Source organism: Protomyctophum bolini, assembly GCF_963924005.1.
Source record: "Protomyctophum bolini genome assembly, chromosome: 16".
NCBI classification, from domain to species: Eukaryota; Metazoa; Chordata; class Actinopteri; order Myctophiformes; family Myctophidae; genus Protomyctophum; species Protomyctophum bolini.
Genome location: NC_137877.1, coordinates 11,700,183 through 11,717,344, shown reverse-complemented (window position 1 = coordinate 11,717,344; position 17,162 = coordinate 11,700,183). Strand labels below are relative to the sequence as shown.

At 45.6% G+C, this 17,162-nt stretch overlaps 1 protein-coding gene across 1 annotated transcript in view; it reads right to left on the bottom strand.

Annotated features, from left to right (window-relative positions):
* dgkg (diacylglycerol kinase, gamma) overlaps positions 1-17,162 on the bottom strand; it is a 112,538-nt gene that overhangs the window by 84,864 nt on the left and 10,512 nt on the right. The window contains exons 2-3 of the mRNA XM_080785040.1: positions 9,697-10,463; positions 2,568-2,644 (exon numbers count right to left, since the gene is read on the bottom strand). Coding sequence (XP_080641166.1) covers positions 2,568-2,644; positions 9,697-9,769 — 150 coding nt within the window. The 5' untranslated portion in view covers positions 9,770-10,463. The remainder of the gene's footprint in view (positions 1-2,567; positions 2,645-9,696; positions 10,464-17,162) is intronic.

The window sequence follows — 17,162 nt, the reverse complement described above, 5'->3', positions numbered from 1 at the left end:
CTGCCAGGCCACAAATATCTCCCGCAAGGGCAACGATGACACATTTACATGGTTCATTTAATCTTTATTTACTTTTTTGGCAAAGATTTCCGTCAAGATTTGATTGATAATCCTTTGGCCTTAAATGGTAGGGATATGAGACTGAACCATTCTCTACACAGGACAGCTCAACAGATGCCTAGAAAAGCATGAAAGAGCAAGCCTGTGTTTACCTTGATGTTGAATATATGTACATGCAGTACCACCTGATTTATGCTTTGGTGGCAAAATGTCACAATGTTTTTAAGCTGAAGGTATATAAAGAAATATATTTTGCTCTATAGCAACACCTCGCACAACACTTTGTTGTCAAGCATAAATCAGGCTTAGCCAACCCAAAGAAATCTGAACTATATGTTCTCCATTTGATATCAACGAAAAAGCGCTAGGACGTGTACACACGTCGTCGCGATCAGTCGATTGGATTGGTTATGACGTTCCCACACGTCGTACGTACTGAATGTGTTTTAAAAGGGACCAAACATGAAACCTGATGAAGCCTCCTGTGTGAGGTTTTGTAAACAACGATAATCATAAAAAGCTTCAGACAAAATATCATATAGGATGTGGGCAACTTTGCAACTGAATCCTGCACCACCTACAGTAAGACACAATGGCAGTAAATTGAACTAAAATAAGCAGTTTGAGCACTTAATAATGTCTGGCAAATAACATTCAATGCGATGGCTTATTTACATTTAGGACACGAGAGACGACCGAGACACGTTTATATTTTATATGACGTGATCAATTTGTCTCCCAAATGAGCTTGACTTGAACGATCGAAAACATAAATCTGTCAGGTCTGATGGAGATCTAGCTGTCGGCAGTCACCTTAGGGAACTCCTACACTTGGATATTTAGCCTCTTTCTGTCTCCTTCCCTGTCACTCGGTGATCAATCACCAGAGAGAATATATTGTTTTCCGCTCCTCCGCCAATGATGACACGCATCAAGATTCAATCATCTGTCTATCTTCTGTCTTTTTAAATAGATCATTCCTATACCACCTGCCACAGAGCTGAGGAGAAGCACAGCAGCATAATATTTAACCCATTTTAGGCGGGAGCCCCTTTTGGTTAGCATTACGTTATGCTTTAGCTATTGAAAAATAGCAGATCTACAAGCTACGAGCTTGTAGGTCTGCTATTTTTGAAAAATCGAAGAACGACTGACATAGAAACATAGCTTTTTCAGAAAACTGTCATTTTCAAACAGACGTTTTTAGAATCTGATCTCAGGTCAGAATGCGTTAAGCTGACAATAAGTGGGAGACTGTCAATGTTGACGGGGGGGGCAATGCCAAACTTACCATGGGTTCTACATTCCCATAGAGCTGGCACCATGGACTGATTCATTAAAAGTACTAGAGAGGTGCCCACGGGGCCGCAATGACGTAGAGTCTGTCCCTTTATTCCTATATATATGGAGTCTGTGTCAGGCATGTCCAAATATGGAGTGTTGTGAGGTCAGAACAGGCCAGCTCCATATATGGACCGTGGGCACGGGGCCCGGTCCAGAGCCCTGGCAGAGGCCTTTTTTGGGGGCGGTTCTGGACAACCGTGGGTCCGACCGACTCGACACCAGGCCCCCTGTGGTGGTGTGGAACATGTGTGTCGAATTTAAAGTCGGCGGGGCGAACGGTTCCCGAGTTACATGGATTACAGACGTACAGACGCACACACAAGGAGACTTGGTCAGACATTTATAGTTAGATGATGCATGGTCGTGACGTTCACACGCACACGCACGCTCGCGCTCGCACACGCACACACGCACACACACACACACACACACACACACACACCGGTCAGAGTCCAGTCGCAGGTGGACCACAATGACCACCACCCCAGCCACCCACCCCAGGCTGAGTCTGCCTGGTTCCTAAGGCGCCAAACCTCCAGGCAGACTCTGTTAGTCATGTCCACCCAGAGACAGAGGAGGAGACGCTTACAGCAGGGCAGAGGTGATAATAAAGAAAGGCAGAGCAGGAAGACAGGAACTGGAAGAAGATCACATAAATCAGTTTGGTTTAGATGGGGGGGGGGGGGGGGGGGGAGAGAGATAAACATGAGGTTTAGGAAAGTAAGAAAGGGGGTGGGGGAATGAAAAAGTAATAGAGAAGAAGAGGCGTGATGGAGTTGGAGGGGTTTTATATATATATATATAATGTTCTAAATAGAGATGGGGGACAGAAAATGATTGTTGAGGTTGTTGGGAAGCCTAAGTGGCTTGCAGGGTCATCAGACAGACAGCAAATCAGCATCACCTGTTTCAATAACTACGATGACCTAATGCTGTGAGCCAATTTGCTGTTGTCGGTGGTTAGGGTCGGGTGGGGGTCGATGAGAATTTGCAAGAGCAGGGCAACAACACAGACATATACAGTAATTGAACAGGATATTAAAAAAGGATAGCTAAATCTGTAGACTGTTCATTTGACTTTAAAATGGGTCAAATTCAATCGGCACTGAGGCCTTACTGTGTAGGTCAGGATAAAGCAGTAGAGCAGTGTGGTACATGAGTACCTGTTCTGGGTTGTATTTGGATAGAATGCCCTCTCCGTGAAACTCCTCCAGTACATCCTTGAGCTTCTTTGTGGAGTCTGAGGAGGGAAAAGAGATCAAAGGATCAAACACCCTCCTTATGATGAAAGAAATGTTTCTGAGAACTACACTGGGATTCTTAACCACCCAGAGTCATGTATTGGGATCCTCCAGGATCCACAAATCTTACAGGACAGGATATAGAAATAGCTGAAGACAGGAATGGGTTATCAAATTTAAAAAGAAAATGGTCCTGCAAAATCTCACAATAAACTGGATGCAGTGCACCTGAAGCATGCCACAGTGTGGGTTGAGTACTGTTGCCGCATTGAATAGCCCAGCGTCACGGAATCCTGCAATCAAACTTAGTTGAATAGAAAATCAAAGCGGGAGATTACAAAGCATTTATATTATGGCAAAATGCAGAGGACAATTTGGAAACATTGTCACAGGTAGGCAGCGCAGCAATATGCATCTATTCATCAATCTTAACCCAATCAGTAAGCCAAGCATGTCGCTGTCCATGGTGCTGTAATGGCTTTCTCTCATCCTGTGCTTCTGTAATGTCTTTGGGTGCCAATGGAAATATCGAGGACTAGATGGTAATATTGTGGGATTGTGTGGGACTAGTCTAAAAACGGTACACACATTTCTCATTGTGTGCTACGTCATGAGCCAACCAGACCACTCAAGTCATCTAGGACAGGTCAACTTCCTGAACCCACATTCAGAACTATGTGTAGAAGAAGCATTCAATTTGTAATATGCACCACATATCTGGAGGATACTGGAGGTTATGCATGAGGGGAGGGAACGCATACAGCAGCCCTTCTGGCCATTCGTGGGCCAGAGCGTCCACACCCAGCGTTGCCGTCCCTCTGATTTCCGTCCCTCCTCTGTGGCAAAGATGTCTGCCACTGGGACCCCGAACCTGTCCCATAACTGTGCCGCCCGCTAGGACTGAAGGGACCAGTCCGTGTACTGGAGTGGTCCCCTGGACAGCAGGTCCGCTCCTGCATTCAGGAGCCCCGGGACGTGGTACGTCTTGATGGAGCTGAGGTGCTCGTTGCACCACAGCACCAGTTGCTTTGCCAGAGCATGCAGGGTTGGGGACCGTAGTCCGCCCTGCTGCTTGTATAACACACTTGTCGTTGTGTTGTCTGATCTTACAAGAACGTGGCAACCTTTGACGTGACTTTCGAAGTGGTGTAGAGCCAGTGACACCGCCAGCAACTCCAGGTAGTTGATGTGGAAAGACCCGTGACTCTGGTCCCACACTCCGATGGCAGCCATGCCCTGAAGCGTGGCATCCCAGCCTGACAGACTGGCGTCTATTGTGAGGACTTTCCTGGAGAGGACGCTCCCCGTAGGTACTCCTTCCGACACACTCTTGTGTGACTATAGGACTTTGTGGTGTGCTTGAGTACCTGGGACCCCTAGAGACTTCATCCATACCTGGAAGGATGTGGAGTCTGGCCAGGCGAGATAGAGCAATGGCTGAGGCCATGAGACCGGCTGACACACTTTGAACTGAATCCGCATGCGCACGCACGCACGCACACACACAAACACAAACACACAAACACACAAACACACACACACACACACACACACACACACACACACACACACACACACACACACACACACACACACACACACACAGGTGTGCAAATGCACCACCTCAAAAGAGCAGCCAGCCGGGACGCTGTGGATGCTCATCAGTGCCCATACCCGAGGCGGGGTTTGCGAAAGGGCCTTTCTGTGTGGAGTTTGCATGTTCTCCCCGTGTCCCCTAGGCTAGGGTAGGTACCCTCACAAAAAACATGCAGTAATCCTGGTCTTTAAACTGCCTCCCCTTGGCCAGCCAGGGTGCCTGATGGAGAGGAAAGGAACTGGTTGGAATAACGTGTTCCTTCCACGCGCTTCCACATCCAACCAGGGAAACTCCCCCCTGTCAGGTGTAAAGGAGCAACTTGGACACTCAGGTATGAAGGAAGCATGAGTCCGTTGCTCTCCCCCATATATGGGGACTAGGTTGGCGAAGGGTGTGTAGAGCCCAGGATCACATTAGATAATTGACACGGGGGTGAAAAATGGGTTACAAAATCGTTGGATAAAATGTATTAAAAAAATAAAAAAGAGAAGCCAGTTTCAGAAATCATGTTAGTTGTCATAATCAGCTGGGTGGGGCACCCTGTTAGATAACCTAATTGTATTAATGCTCAGCAGCTTTAAAATCTTTCATGTTTTTTCCCCCTTCATTAGATATTCAGAATGACTCAGGACCTCTGATGACAGGAACAACAGTGTGTCAGCAGCAGCAAGCAGAGGCACGTAATCACCAAACAAGGCCAGTGTTTGTTTGCGATGGATTATTCATCTTTTACAGGAAGAGCAAAGCCAAAGAGGTAGGCCGCCGATCTGCATGGGCTGCTAAAAGCCATGATATGACGGAGCAAAGAGGGTCTTAAGTAGTTTTATAATGGACAACAACCTTTCACCCCTTTGGCATATATACACAATCCCTTTATGGACCAGTAACACAGATTCACAGGCATACAAACACTCATGGACGCACACAGTGTCCGACACTGATCTGTTTATCCCATAGTGATAAACTGTACAATGAATTTCAATGCGTGTATTCTTTTGAATCCCCACCGTCCCTGAATGGCATGAACAGTGCGAGCCCGACTGTAATTTTGCTACACATTCTCACAAATATTAGCTATAGTGACGACTTGGGGAGGAAACGCTATCATTGTATATCGCTAAGAATAACTTCCAAAGCGGAGGGTGGAACAGCGAGTCATGAAGCTCACTGTGGTAGACTAGACATTAGTGCCACATTTTGGGTCAAAATGCGACAACATACACACATGTGCACGCACGCACACGTGTGCACGCACAGCCGCACACACACACACACACACACACACACACACACACAGCCACACACACACACAACATTGTTGCTATAGCTGAATTGTATTTTTGGCGGGCAAAACAGTCATACGACAAAGCATAAAGCAGTCTAGTGCTGCTAGACTATGTGGTATTCTACACCAGTACTGCACATTTATTCAGATGGGGTACTAAAGGTTTACGCAAACATCACACAAATCTTAATTCAGATAAATATCTCAACTTTAACTGACCAACCTCATTACCATAATACCATCAAGGCACTGACAAGACAAGTGAGGAATTTAAGCAACAAATCTAGCCTAAATATGTTCAAAGAAAGAAACCAAATTTACAGCAAAGGAAGGGGAGAGAGAGGGAGAAGCTGAACATATTTTTTTGTTGGTTATCATCAATAAATGTCACTGAAGGGAATGTGGAGTTAACTAGCCTGGGTTCTAGGCTGAATCGTTCCGTTCCGTGAATCTGAATTGTCACTCGCTACTCAGTCGGCCCAGCAGGCAGCAGACTCGCATTTCATAACGTCAACTGTTATGTAGCCACGTTGTGGGAGTGGGGGGGGGAGTTCCAGACCCACAGGAACGCCCCCAGGCTGCCGGCCCCGATTCCGGCGAGCCGCCCCGCGTCCGAAACGGTTGAGAAAGGACAGTTACCGTGTGGGGGTCCCTCTACTGTACCCTCTACTGTACTGTACTGGCACACCCGAAATCACCATATATATAGTTAATATGTGCGTGCGTGTTAGGTTGCGCACAGGTGGTGAAAAGCAACCATGCTGTTTTCGTGCTGAGACGCACCCAGCCATCCACCCACCCAGCCACATAGCTCCGTAAGGGAGTGGTTGCACCACTCAAAAATAGTGCTGTTCAAGACTTGAGAGTAAAAACTTAGGGTAAAAGTAGTCCACAGTCAGATTCCGTAGTACAAAAAAACCTACCTTGGACAATAGGAGACTTTCCAGACTGAGTAGCGACTCAGTGACAATTCATATTGTCAAGCTGATTCAGGCTGGAACCCAGGCTAGGAGTTAACAGCACTAAATAGAAAATCCTCTCCTGCCGTGTGAATACGGTCTACGCCAGCAGTCTACAAGCCCCATCATATTACACACACTGATGTGTATACTGTACCTATATTCTGTTTCTAAATGTACCTTTCCTCCATTTTTCACATTGGGCTAAAATACGCTATTGTAATAATTTAACAACAATTTTGTAAAAGTACTAAATTAGCAGTACATTTGAGAAATAAACTCATTAGCTTAGTGAGGCAATTTCAGTCAGAAATTCTCAGGAGCCTTATAAGGCAATAGCTAACCCCTAGGTCGACTAATTCTACACATTGCTGTAGTTAAAGTGTCTTTCCCGCGCACACACACACACACACACACACACACACACACAGCGTATATTCTTCCTACGTCCGAGCATAGACATGGTAACGCCCCGCCTGCCTCTGATTGGCCTACCGACACTGCCGCTCTTGCCTGTCCTCCGAGATGCAAGGCTACTCCGTGGTGGGAAATAAGTACAAGAGAATGGCAACACGTGACAGTAACTTGTAACTTAAATTTTTGTAGAAGAGGCAAACTAATATTGTTTGTGCCGTTTGCTTTGATTGAATAATTGATTGAACACGTAGGCCTTACGCATACTATGATTTGATTTGGCTGTGTTCTTTAAAGTGTTAGTGTTGAATATTAGTTTACCGCTTCTAGTCGCACGTGCCAGGCTGTCATTCTCTTGTAGCTATTATATATCGTACTTGACTTGTATTATTTATTTATTTCCCACCACGGAGTAACCTTGCGCAGCAGACTATCCAGCATGTATCTTCCACCTCGGAGACACCGGCTGTGTCGGTAGGCCAATCAGAGTTAGCCGGGGCGTTACAATGTCTATACTCGGATGTAGAACGAATATACGCGTCATGGATGGTTTTCAGTCGACTAAAGATTTCTTTGCGAAAGCCCTAGTCTGCTGTCTTGCAGTTGTGTGTTAACAATAGCCTATTTAGTTTAAGAAATGTTTTCTCTCTTTGTTCACCCTCTGTGCATATTCATGTGCCTTTGCAAAGAGAGAGAGAGAGAGAGAGAGAGCGAGAGCGAGAGCGAGAGAGAGCGTGTGTGTGTGTGTGTGTGTGTGTGTGTGTGTGTGTGTGTGTGTGTGCGTGTGTGTATGTACACTCATCCATTCACACCTGTGCTTGGCTGAATAGCTTGTGTAAGAGTAAAATCCTGTATTCACAGTCCACAATGAACACACTATAAGCCTGAAGACAGATGCTCTTTTGCCTAACAAATATTGATCGCCAGGGAGCAAAACGACAGCGCAAGAGGCTCATCCATCTAGTCACTGAGGCCCCTTTTTCCACCGGTTGGGAACCGGTTCAGTTTGTAGTCCATTAGCCAGACCTCCAAAATTATGAATTGAGTGGGCAAAACTATACATATATTAAATAGTTTATAGGATCAATATAAGTAAATGAATATATGATAAGCCTTCCACAGGAGTCGCTTTTTCATATTTATCACACATTTAGTAATTTTCACCTACTATACAGTAGCCCTACAGTAGCCATATACGTGACAAGAGAATAGGATAAAATGTAATGAATAGTTACTTACATGAAGACAATGATTTATTGTATTACACATTTTCTGAAATTGTATATTTAAATATGCAAATTAGGCATTGTGTAGGAAAATATGCAAACAAAATTAACCTCTCGCTCAAGAGGTTAAAATATGAAAAAGCTACTACTGTGGAAGGGTTCTCATATATTAATTTACTTATATTTGTCAATATAGGTATGGTTTTACCCACTCAATCCATAATTAACGTAATTTTGGAGGTCTGGCTCATGGACTAAAAACTGGTTCTGAACGGAACCGGTTCCCAACTGGTGGAAAAGGGGTCAAAGTGTAAGACCGAAAAGGTCTATATCAAAATTACAATTTGCATTTACAATGCAACAACAGGAAAGAAATACTGCGGTATACAGCACTAAGTCTCATGGCAAATAGGAGTGTTTGTTTATCTTTGTGCTAATATATTTTGCATGTACTGTAAGACTCTGCTTAGTCCCTTTACAGCTTCAACTGCTCGGTTAATATAAAATCATGTGAAGGCCATCATGTGGATGGGCCAGTTAGTGCATGAGTCGCGATGCTCCTTGTGAGTCACGAGTAGGACCCGGATTTGAATCTTAACCATCTACAATATAAATAAAAAGCTAAATGTGCCCAAAGAAGTTATCTTTAAAAATGAAAGAAACAGTGGGGCGTGATACGGCTTCATACGGCTTCATAGGGCTTCATACATTAAGGGTTATGATGAGCCATATAATATATAACATATAGAAATGCATGATGTGCACAAAAGCACGCAGACACAAATGTCACAAGTCCAACACAATGCAAATCTTGCATTCTTTGGTTAGCAAGCAACACTGTTGTATGATGAAGGACAAATTAGGCTTATCTCTGTTGATCTCATCCACATCCACAATAACAAAAACAACCACTTAAAGGGGGGAAGCTGGGACATTTCCTTTTAAACATTATTATGCATATTTCTCAAAGACCGTCTAGTTAAAAAAACGTCTTTGAAAAAATATGACTTCGGCACATTTGCAGTTATAAGCACCGTATAAACACCTTCCAAAGCATAGCTAGAGGATAGCCACTAGAGAGCGCAATTTCGATGACGTCGATGAGAGACTGTGAACAGGCTCATCTTTTCCATGGATTATTCACAGAATGGCTACAGTTCAAACGAAGGTACAGGTCAATACAAAAACTGCTATGAGGATAACGCTTGTATGTCACATCAATAAACAGTCATTTAACTTTGGGAGTGTAACACAGCTCGGACCATTTTTCAACTCGAAACACCAAAGCGAACTAGAAACTTGACGGCTCGACCGATCACACACCACCCAAATAAATGAAATACAGAACATTGGTGTGCGTGCTGTCGGCCTGTCGCGTGTCCCCCCCCCCCCCACTGTAGTGCGTGCATGAGCACATCTTGTTATCGGGGCGGACAGGGTTTTGTTTTTTTCTAAATTACCCAAATCACTGAATGCACCTTTAAGTTTGCCTAGAAAAGAACGACATGCCCAAAATAGGGATGCCAGGGTTAATGTGGTTAGGTCAGGTTTTAGGATCATCATTACTCACAATCGCTGTATTTCTGCAGCTGGGAGAACTCCGCTGGGCTCAGACACACCCAACTCATCCCGTCCCCCATCATGCCTGCAGCCAGGGGGCCCAGGGGCCGGCCTCCGGGTCACAGGAGTCTGCTGGAGTGGATGTGCTGCTGCTAGTGGGCGGCTGGTTATAATTGGATCAGGTGGCGTAATAAAACGGTGAGGAGGTGGGCCGTCATCTCTGCCTCATCACCGGCATACAGAAGGTATAATAAAAGTTAAATGAGCACACTCGGCGGGGCGGCCGATGGAGGTGACCAAATTACAGAATATTCTGAAAAGAACTTAACTGTGTGTGGCGTCGGTCGAGTAACAGATGCCGCCGAGTTATCAAGTGACGTCGTGACCAACTTTCATTTCCTGAATAAGCCCCTTGAGTGATGACGAAGTTTGGGGTTTTGAACCGTGTCCGTGGCTTCGTCTTTGCGGGGGGGGGGGAAACGACAGCCAAAATCGGAGAGGAGTGACACAAAGGTTGATCCGGTCAACCGATGGAAACGGGGGCGAACGGAGTGGGGGAGGGAGGGGCACTTCTAAGTCCCAATGTGTGCGATGTGATGAGGCCCCCGCGGGGATCAATTCCCCACGCCCAGCCAGAGGTGGTGAGGATAATGTCAGTCAGCTGTATGTCCAACAGAAGGCAACGCGTCTGTCACTGTACCAAAGCTGCTCCTCTCGCTCTCAGAAGGTTGCACGAGGTCTCTCGGCAGGTCTGCGGCAACAATTATATATTCTGACCTAGAAAAAGAGATAGAGAGAGATAGAGAGAGAGATAGAGAGGGGGGGGGGGGAGAAAGTGAAACAGAAAGAGGGGGGGAGTAAGACATGAGACAGAATTAATGTACTGGTGGGGGGGAAAAGAGCACTAGAAAGAATTAGCCTATACGTTCACTGGTGAGTGATATCTGTGTCCTGGAAATATATTCACGTACAGTATTTATGAAGTCGATCTTCACGAGACAAGTGGATCAATATCACCTCTAGATCCTTCCGAAGAATGAGACGGAGCCGAGATGATTAGAACGAAAGGAAAGAGGGATGAGGAATGAAGGGGAGGCTGGGATGGCAGCCAAGCTTAAACCCAAAATCAGTTAACCAAGCCTGTCTACAAACGAGGGAGGCAGGCAGGAGAGTAATATGAGGTACATGAAAATGTATCGAGGCAGAGAAGAATCTATGGCAGAAGAGGATGAAGGCCGATCCAACATCTGAGAAAAAAAGTGTTGCACTGACTTATGTCTTTAATTGAATGTTAAGTTAATGTGTTGAAACTCATACAACTGACCTAGATGGCATAGATACAGTATCTAGCAAAGTGTGCCAGAAGTGAGACAGTTCACCTTCATTCTGACAAGCTATAAATAAAAATACATCGCATGGATGCACCTGGGACGTATCTTCAGTGATGTTTCCTGAGGTCAACAGGGTTTCGGGTCTCCCAACATCATACACCTCACTCAGGCCACCCAGCCGGGGTTGATCAAATCCCGACTTACGTCCCAGTAGCTACCCTTGATCAATCCATCAGGGAATGAGCAAGGCTACACAATCTGTTGCTCCGGAACTATTCTGCCGGTACAGGGAGAACCAAAATCTGGCGCGTGGAAGGACTAGCTCTGTGGGTTGACTCCTGACCGGGCGCCTCCTACGTCTCACCAGTTCCACTCCTGCTCTCACCAGGCCCAGGACCTGTGCGTTGCACCAGACTCCCAGTACCAGGCACTGCAAAGTGGGGACTATAATGGCCCTCCTAAAGGCCTCACCAAGGTTTGTTGGGCTTCCTCCTCACGGAGGACACAGGCTGGGGCGCTAGCCCATACTGCTCACCCGGGTGCCGTCTACATTCCCGGCTGTCACCCGTCTCTCCGGTGGTCACCAGACTATACCTGGTTGTCACATAGTCTATGAGTCACTATAAATAGAATAACTATAAATAAAAGTACATCGCATGGATGCACCTGGGGCGTATCTTCAGTGATGTTTCCAAATACTGATCCTCAAAGTGAGAAAATTAAGGAGGGGAGTGTTAGTGTGGAGAGGAGGCTGGCCCGTTGCTGGAGGTGTAGATTGGGCTCCTGGGTGGTGTTGTCACACACAACACACACGCCAGCAGTCCCGCACGCACGCAGTCACGCACACAGTCACACACAGTCACACACACACACACACACACACACACAAAGAGCAGTTTGTCTGCAGTCAGAGGCACTCTATTTCTGGGTACCACTTTCCACCATTTAACAGATGGTCTCATCTCATAGAGTGCCACTTGTCTTCTTCTCATGACGAATCTAATTCTTGGAAAAGTGGGAGTAGAAGAGTGGAAGTGCTGAGTGTGTGCGTGCGTGTGTGTATTTACAGTAAGTCAAGGTTCTGAACCAGATACTAAAGCTCTTTGGCTAATGTTATTTATTTATCTATTGATTGTCTTTGCTAAGCCGAAGGCATCGAAGAGACTACGTTTTGCACCGTGTTCAGTGTCCGTCCCCTCGTTCGTGTGTGTGTGTGTGTGTGTGTGTGTGTGTCCGTCTGTGAACAGCTAATCTCCGGCACCGCTTGATGGCAGCGAAACTATGCACACACACTAGGGTTGGGTGACGATACAAATATATCGGCATGCAATCATGATTTGGATGAGTCTAACGCCGAATATATTTATTAGGCGATTTATCAGGGTGCTTTTATTTTTTTCGAAATAATACTAAATCTTATCGAAAATCCAACTCTTCAAATGTAGCCCGTACAAGTGAGAAAAATGCTAATCAATTTGGGCCAGCAGCCGCCGGTAGATAGAAACCCCTCCTCCCCTTGTCATGGTATGCTCCTGCCCAAGCAGCAGCATTGGGGTCTGACGCTCCGAGTCCGAGAAGTTACTAGTTACTAGTACTAGGTAGGTTAGGTACTAGTTAACTAGTTACTACATGATGCTGTGTTTACGTCTGTCACTCCAGTCCGGACCCAGTTAAACAATATACAGTTACACCAGAATCAGTGGTGTCATGGTGGTACCACGGAACGTCACGTGCACGCGCGCCTCGCATCACGGCATGACGCACACAGAACAGCTGCATAGCCTAAGCCCATTGTTAAACAGTATATGAGAGTTTTAGACACACAAACTAAACACAAAAGTAGACTTAAAATAGTCGGACAAACATCTTTACTGCACACTAGCGAAGCTAAAAAGTTTGATTTGGACGAATTAATCTGTTCTTTGATGGAGGACGAGGACGAGGAGCAGGCATTCTTCTTGTGTGCGGAACACCTCACAGCAGCAGTAGCCTACAGGAGCCATAGCCTACTGCTGTTTAAAAGGTTAACCCTAGCTCATATATGTCAAACTCAAGGCCCGGGGGCCAAATCAGGGCCGTGAATGAATTATCTTTGGCCCGTGGGATGCTATTTAATTAGTATTAGAACTGGCCCTCTGGTATATTGTACAGACCACTATAATACTACAAGTCCCACAATGCACTGCGAGTGCATTGGCACATATCGAGCAAGCACAAACTCTTCACTATTGATCAGCAGTGAAAGTATATCGCTTGTGGTCAACTTTCAGCTACCTCTCTCCCCAAAAATGGCTAAATGAAAGGTGGACTCTGAAGACAGGGGTTTCAAGTCAGGTGGTAGGCAGAGGGCAAACCTCTGTGTCTCTTCTGTGTGGAGACAGTGTGGCTGTAATGAAAGAATATTACTTAAGAAGACTATGATAAGAAATGAATGCAACTGATTTGATTTACGTTCTCATTTCATTTACTATGAAAGCAGTGCTTGGTGAGTTTGTCTGGGACGTCCTCATGACCGCGGTGACCGTGTGTTGAAACACAGTCCGGCCCTTGACTTGTACCAATTTCTTTATTTTGGCCCACTGTGTATTTGAGTTTGACATCCCTGCCCTAGCTCTTCTCAGTGTATCTATCAGTGTTGTGAGAACACATTGACTTCATTTGATTGTGGTCAGCTTTTGAGACAGTTTGCATACTGTACATCAGGGGTTAGGCTGCTTGAATCAGGCAAACACACGCAGCCAGGAAGCAACTGCATGGGTTCATGGAGTCACTAAATCAAACACACCGTTTACACAGCAAAAAAATAACAAAACACACGTGCACGAGACACTTCCCGGCGTCGTACATTCTCCTTTGACGCTGTCAAAAAGCTTTTAAACGTGAAGTTCAATACCCACAGAGATGTAAAGGCGGTTTCCACCGGACATCGACATAATATATTATGTACACATACACGTGCACACACACACACACGCACATGCACGCACACACAGCACATCCCACAAACACATTTAAAACTAAAAGAGAAAGAGAAGGAGAGCGACAGAGAGAGAGAAAGAGATAGAGATAGAGAGAGAGAGAGAGATAGAGAGAGAGAAGAACCAGTAAGACGCCCTGAGGGTGAGAAGCGGGGTCGCGTGCAAGCATCCGCCTGGGTGACGGGCTGCAGACTGCTGGGCTATTGCTATGGCACAGTGTTTAATGAGGTCAGAACAACATTATGGAATGTCATAACAGGTCAGCTCCATATATGGAGATCTAAGGGTGGCAGCGGGGACAGTGTCTTGAGTGTACAGGGTTTGATGAGGGCCCAGGTAGAGTCGGCCCTCCATTTTCAGGCCTGTTGAATGGACAGGTATCAGTCAAAAGGGAGACATCGAAGAGGAAGGACGGGTGGGGAGGATCAACATATGGAATGTCAGAACAGGTCAGCTCTATATATAGAGATCTAAGAGTTTGAGATGTGAGGTCAGATGTAGAGTTGCTGGCCGGCTCCGTATAGATCTAGGTGATGATCCAGTCTTCTCCGTGTATGGCTATCCAGGCTTTGATGAGGTCAGTGTTGTGATCTTCAACTTCATATATGGAGAAGGCCATATATGTGATACGTGATGTCACGAGGCGTGATGGACTGATAACCATTTATGGAGGCGTGACACGACTGACGGACATGTTTTGCAGGTTTTCATAGTAATCTGCGACCTACAGTCGCAAAAACAGAGAAGAAAGAGAGAAGAGAGAGAGAGAGAAAGGCCCGTGCCAATCAGCAGTATATGGGGCCTCCCCTCCGTGCAGTGAGGGATTCTGTTTTGCTAACAAGGTCGCCTGGCAACGGTGACGTCACTGGAGTGCGTAGCAGAGACAGGCATCAGAAGACCATAAGACAGAGAGAGAGAGAGAGGTGGATGATGTTGGGTACTATTAACAGATGTAGAATGTGATACTGTATGTCCTTCTGAATGCACTCTTCCTGCAGAACGCCCAACAAGTTATTTCAGTCAGAAGCATTTGAATTCAACCAAAAAAAAAGAGTCCTGATCAACTTGCGTCTTTCATGGATTCTCCGAAGTGTGCACACACACACACACACACACACACACACACCTCTCTCATCTACATATACACAATGTTGCAACGGAAGGTCGAATTTACTATGAAATCCTGCGTCTCGTGTCCGTCACTCACACCACCATATATGGTTGCCAATCCATCCAAGCCTTGTGACATCAGATGACTTCATGGAGACCCATATATGGATCTGACCTCGTGACATAATGGAGACGGCTCCATATATGGTCACGCCTCATGACACATCACGCCACCATATATGGCAATCTCCATTATATGATGATCACGACACTGACCTCATCTAACCCTGGATAACCATACATGGAGAAGACTGGATCATCACCTAGATCTGCATATATGGTGCCGGCCTGCAACTCTTGTTGATCTGATCTGACCTCATCAAACCCTTAACTCATCAAAGACACGCTATATGTACAGAATTCATTCCATATGTTGATCTGACCCCCCCATGCCAAAGTGCCAGCGCTAGGCGGATGTGTTCTCGCCCTCAAGGCGTCTAACTGGTTATATTAAACAGTTGTGCGCACAGCTTTGTGCGCGGGTACAGTAAGTTGGCCAAGTCATAGACCGCGGCGTATGCAGAGTATGTGGAAGTGCCTTTTACGCCTGTGCTTAGTGGCCGCGATACGTCACTGACTGTACCGTTTTCAACTCAGCTTTGTGGGTGTCTGCGGCTACTGGCCAATCACAGCTGGGCTTTCCTATAACTGTGGTGAGATCCATAATAACCCAATACCCCGTGTCAACCTAGCTTTTGCAGTTTCCCTTTCCGTGAGGCGATGGACCGATTACAGAGCGTGCACACAACCTGGCCAAAAACACGGTCAGTGGCCAAAGATAAATCGCTGTCTGTCTGCCTTCGTGTGTGTGTGTGTGTGTGTGTGTGTGTGTCATTCAGACCGCATTGCCACATAGACGTGTGGCGTTCTTCTCTATAGACATGAGCACGACATTTCTTGTAAAGATAACGCTGCCGGTGTGGGGTAGGTACAACTGACAATAATGGAGGCAGCTGTCTTGAGTACTGTAAATGATGCTCTCAGATCTCACCCTATTCCTGTCAAACTATGACCATATAAAGTACACTTTGGGAGCAAACCAGGGCAAAACCAGATGAGCTGTCTTCAGACATCACCCATAATCCCTGCATGAGCATTACAGTCTTTCTATTTTTTTTCATTTTTTTTTTCACTCTGCTGAATATCTGGGGAAGGACATTTTTAGATTTTTTAAAAGCAATTTAAGATAAATAAAATAATAAATGAACAAGCAGTAAGAGATCAGGGGCATGGCCAAATATATCACAAGACTGAGACTCTTAACTACTACTCATATCATATTCCCCAGGGGTCTACAGACCCACTCCTTTTTACCTCTATACACTACAAATGTAAATGTCTTCTTAGCTGAAAATCACAGATCTACAAGCTTATACATTGTCTATAGTTTAGCTGAATGTTCGCCTATTTTCGGCAAATGTTCGCCTATTTTTTACATAATGTGCGCCTATTACGACATGCCCAGAATAGGGTTCATGTGGTGAAGAACCCCTCCGATGCCACTGCATCACTGCATCACTGCATCACTGCATCACTGCATCACTGCTATCTCAATCTGTAAAAAGGATGAACTGGGTTTAGCCTTCACTTGCTTCCATCATGTGGTCAATAGTATATGATGAATGTGAGCAAAATACAAAATAGAAAAACCTCAGACAGGGATGTTTTTTTACATATATAAATAAAACCATTTCTTGCACCCCATGACGTATACCCATCCCATGACTGTTCACTTAGAGTCTGCACCTGTCTATCTGAAACTACTGACAGAGCATGCTCAGCTCTGTCTGGACTTTGCATAACCTGGACCCAGCATGTTGAGCAGGCTTTTTGCTTTAAAGAAAGTAGCGCTGCCAAATTAGGACACTGGTGATCACCATAAACCTGGAGAGGAGTGAAGAAGAGCACTCTTATGAAGATGTTCCAAGAGATGCTCCGAGAGTGAGTGAGTGAGACAGACAGACAGACAGACAGACAGACAGACAGACAGACAGACA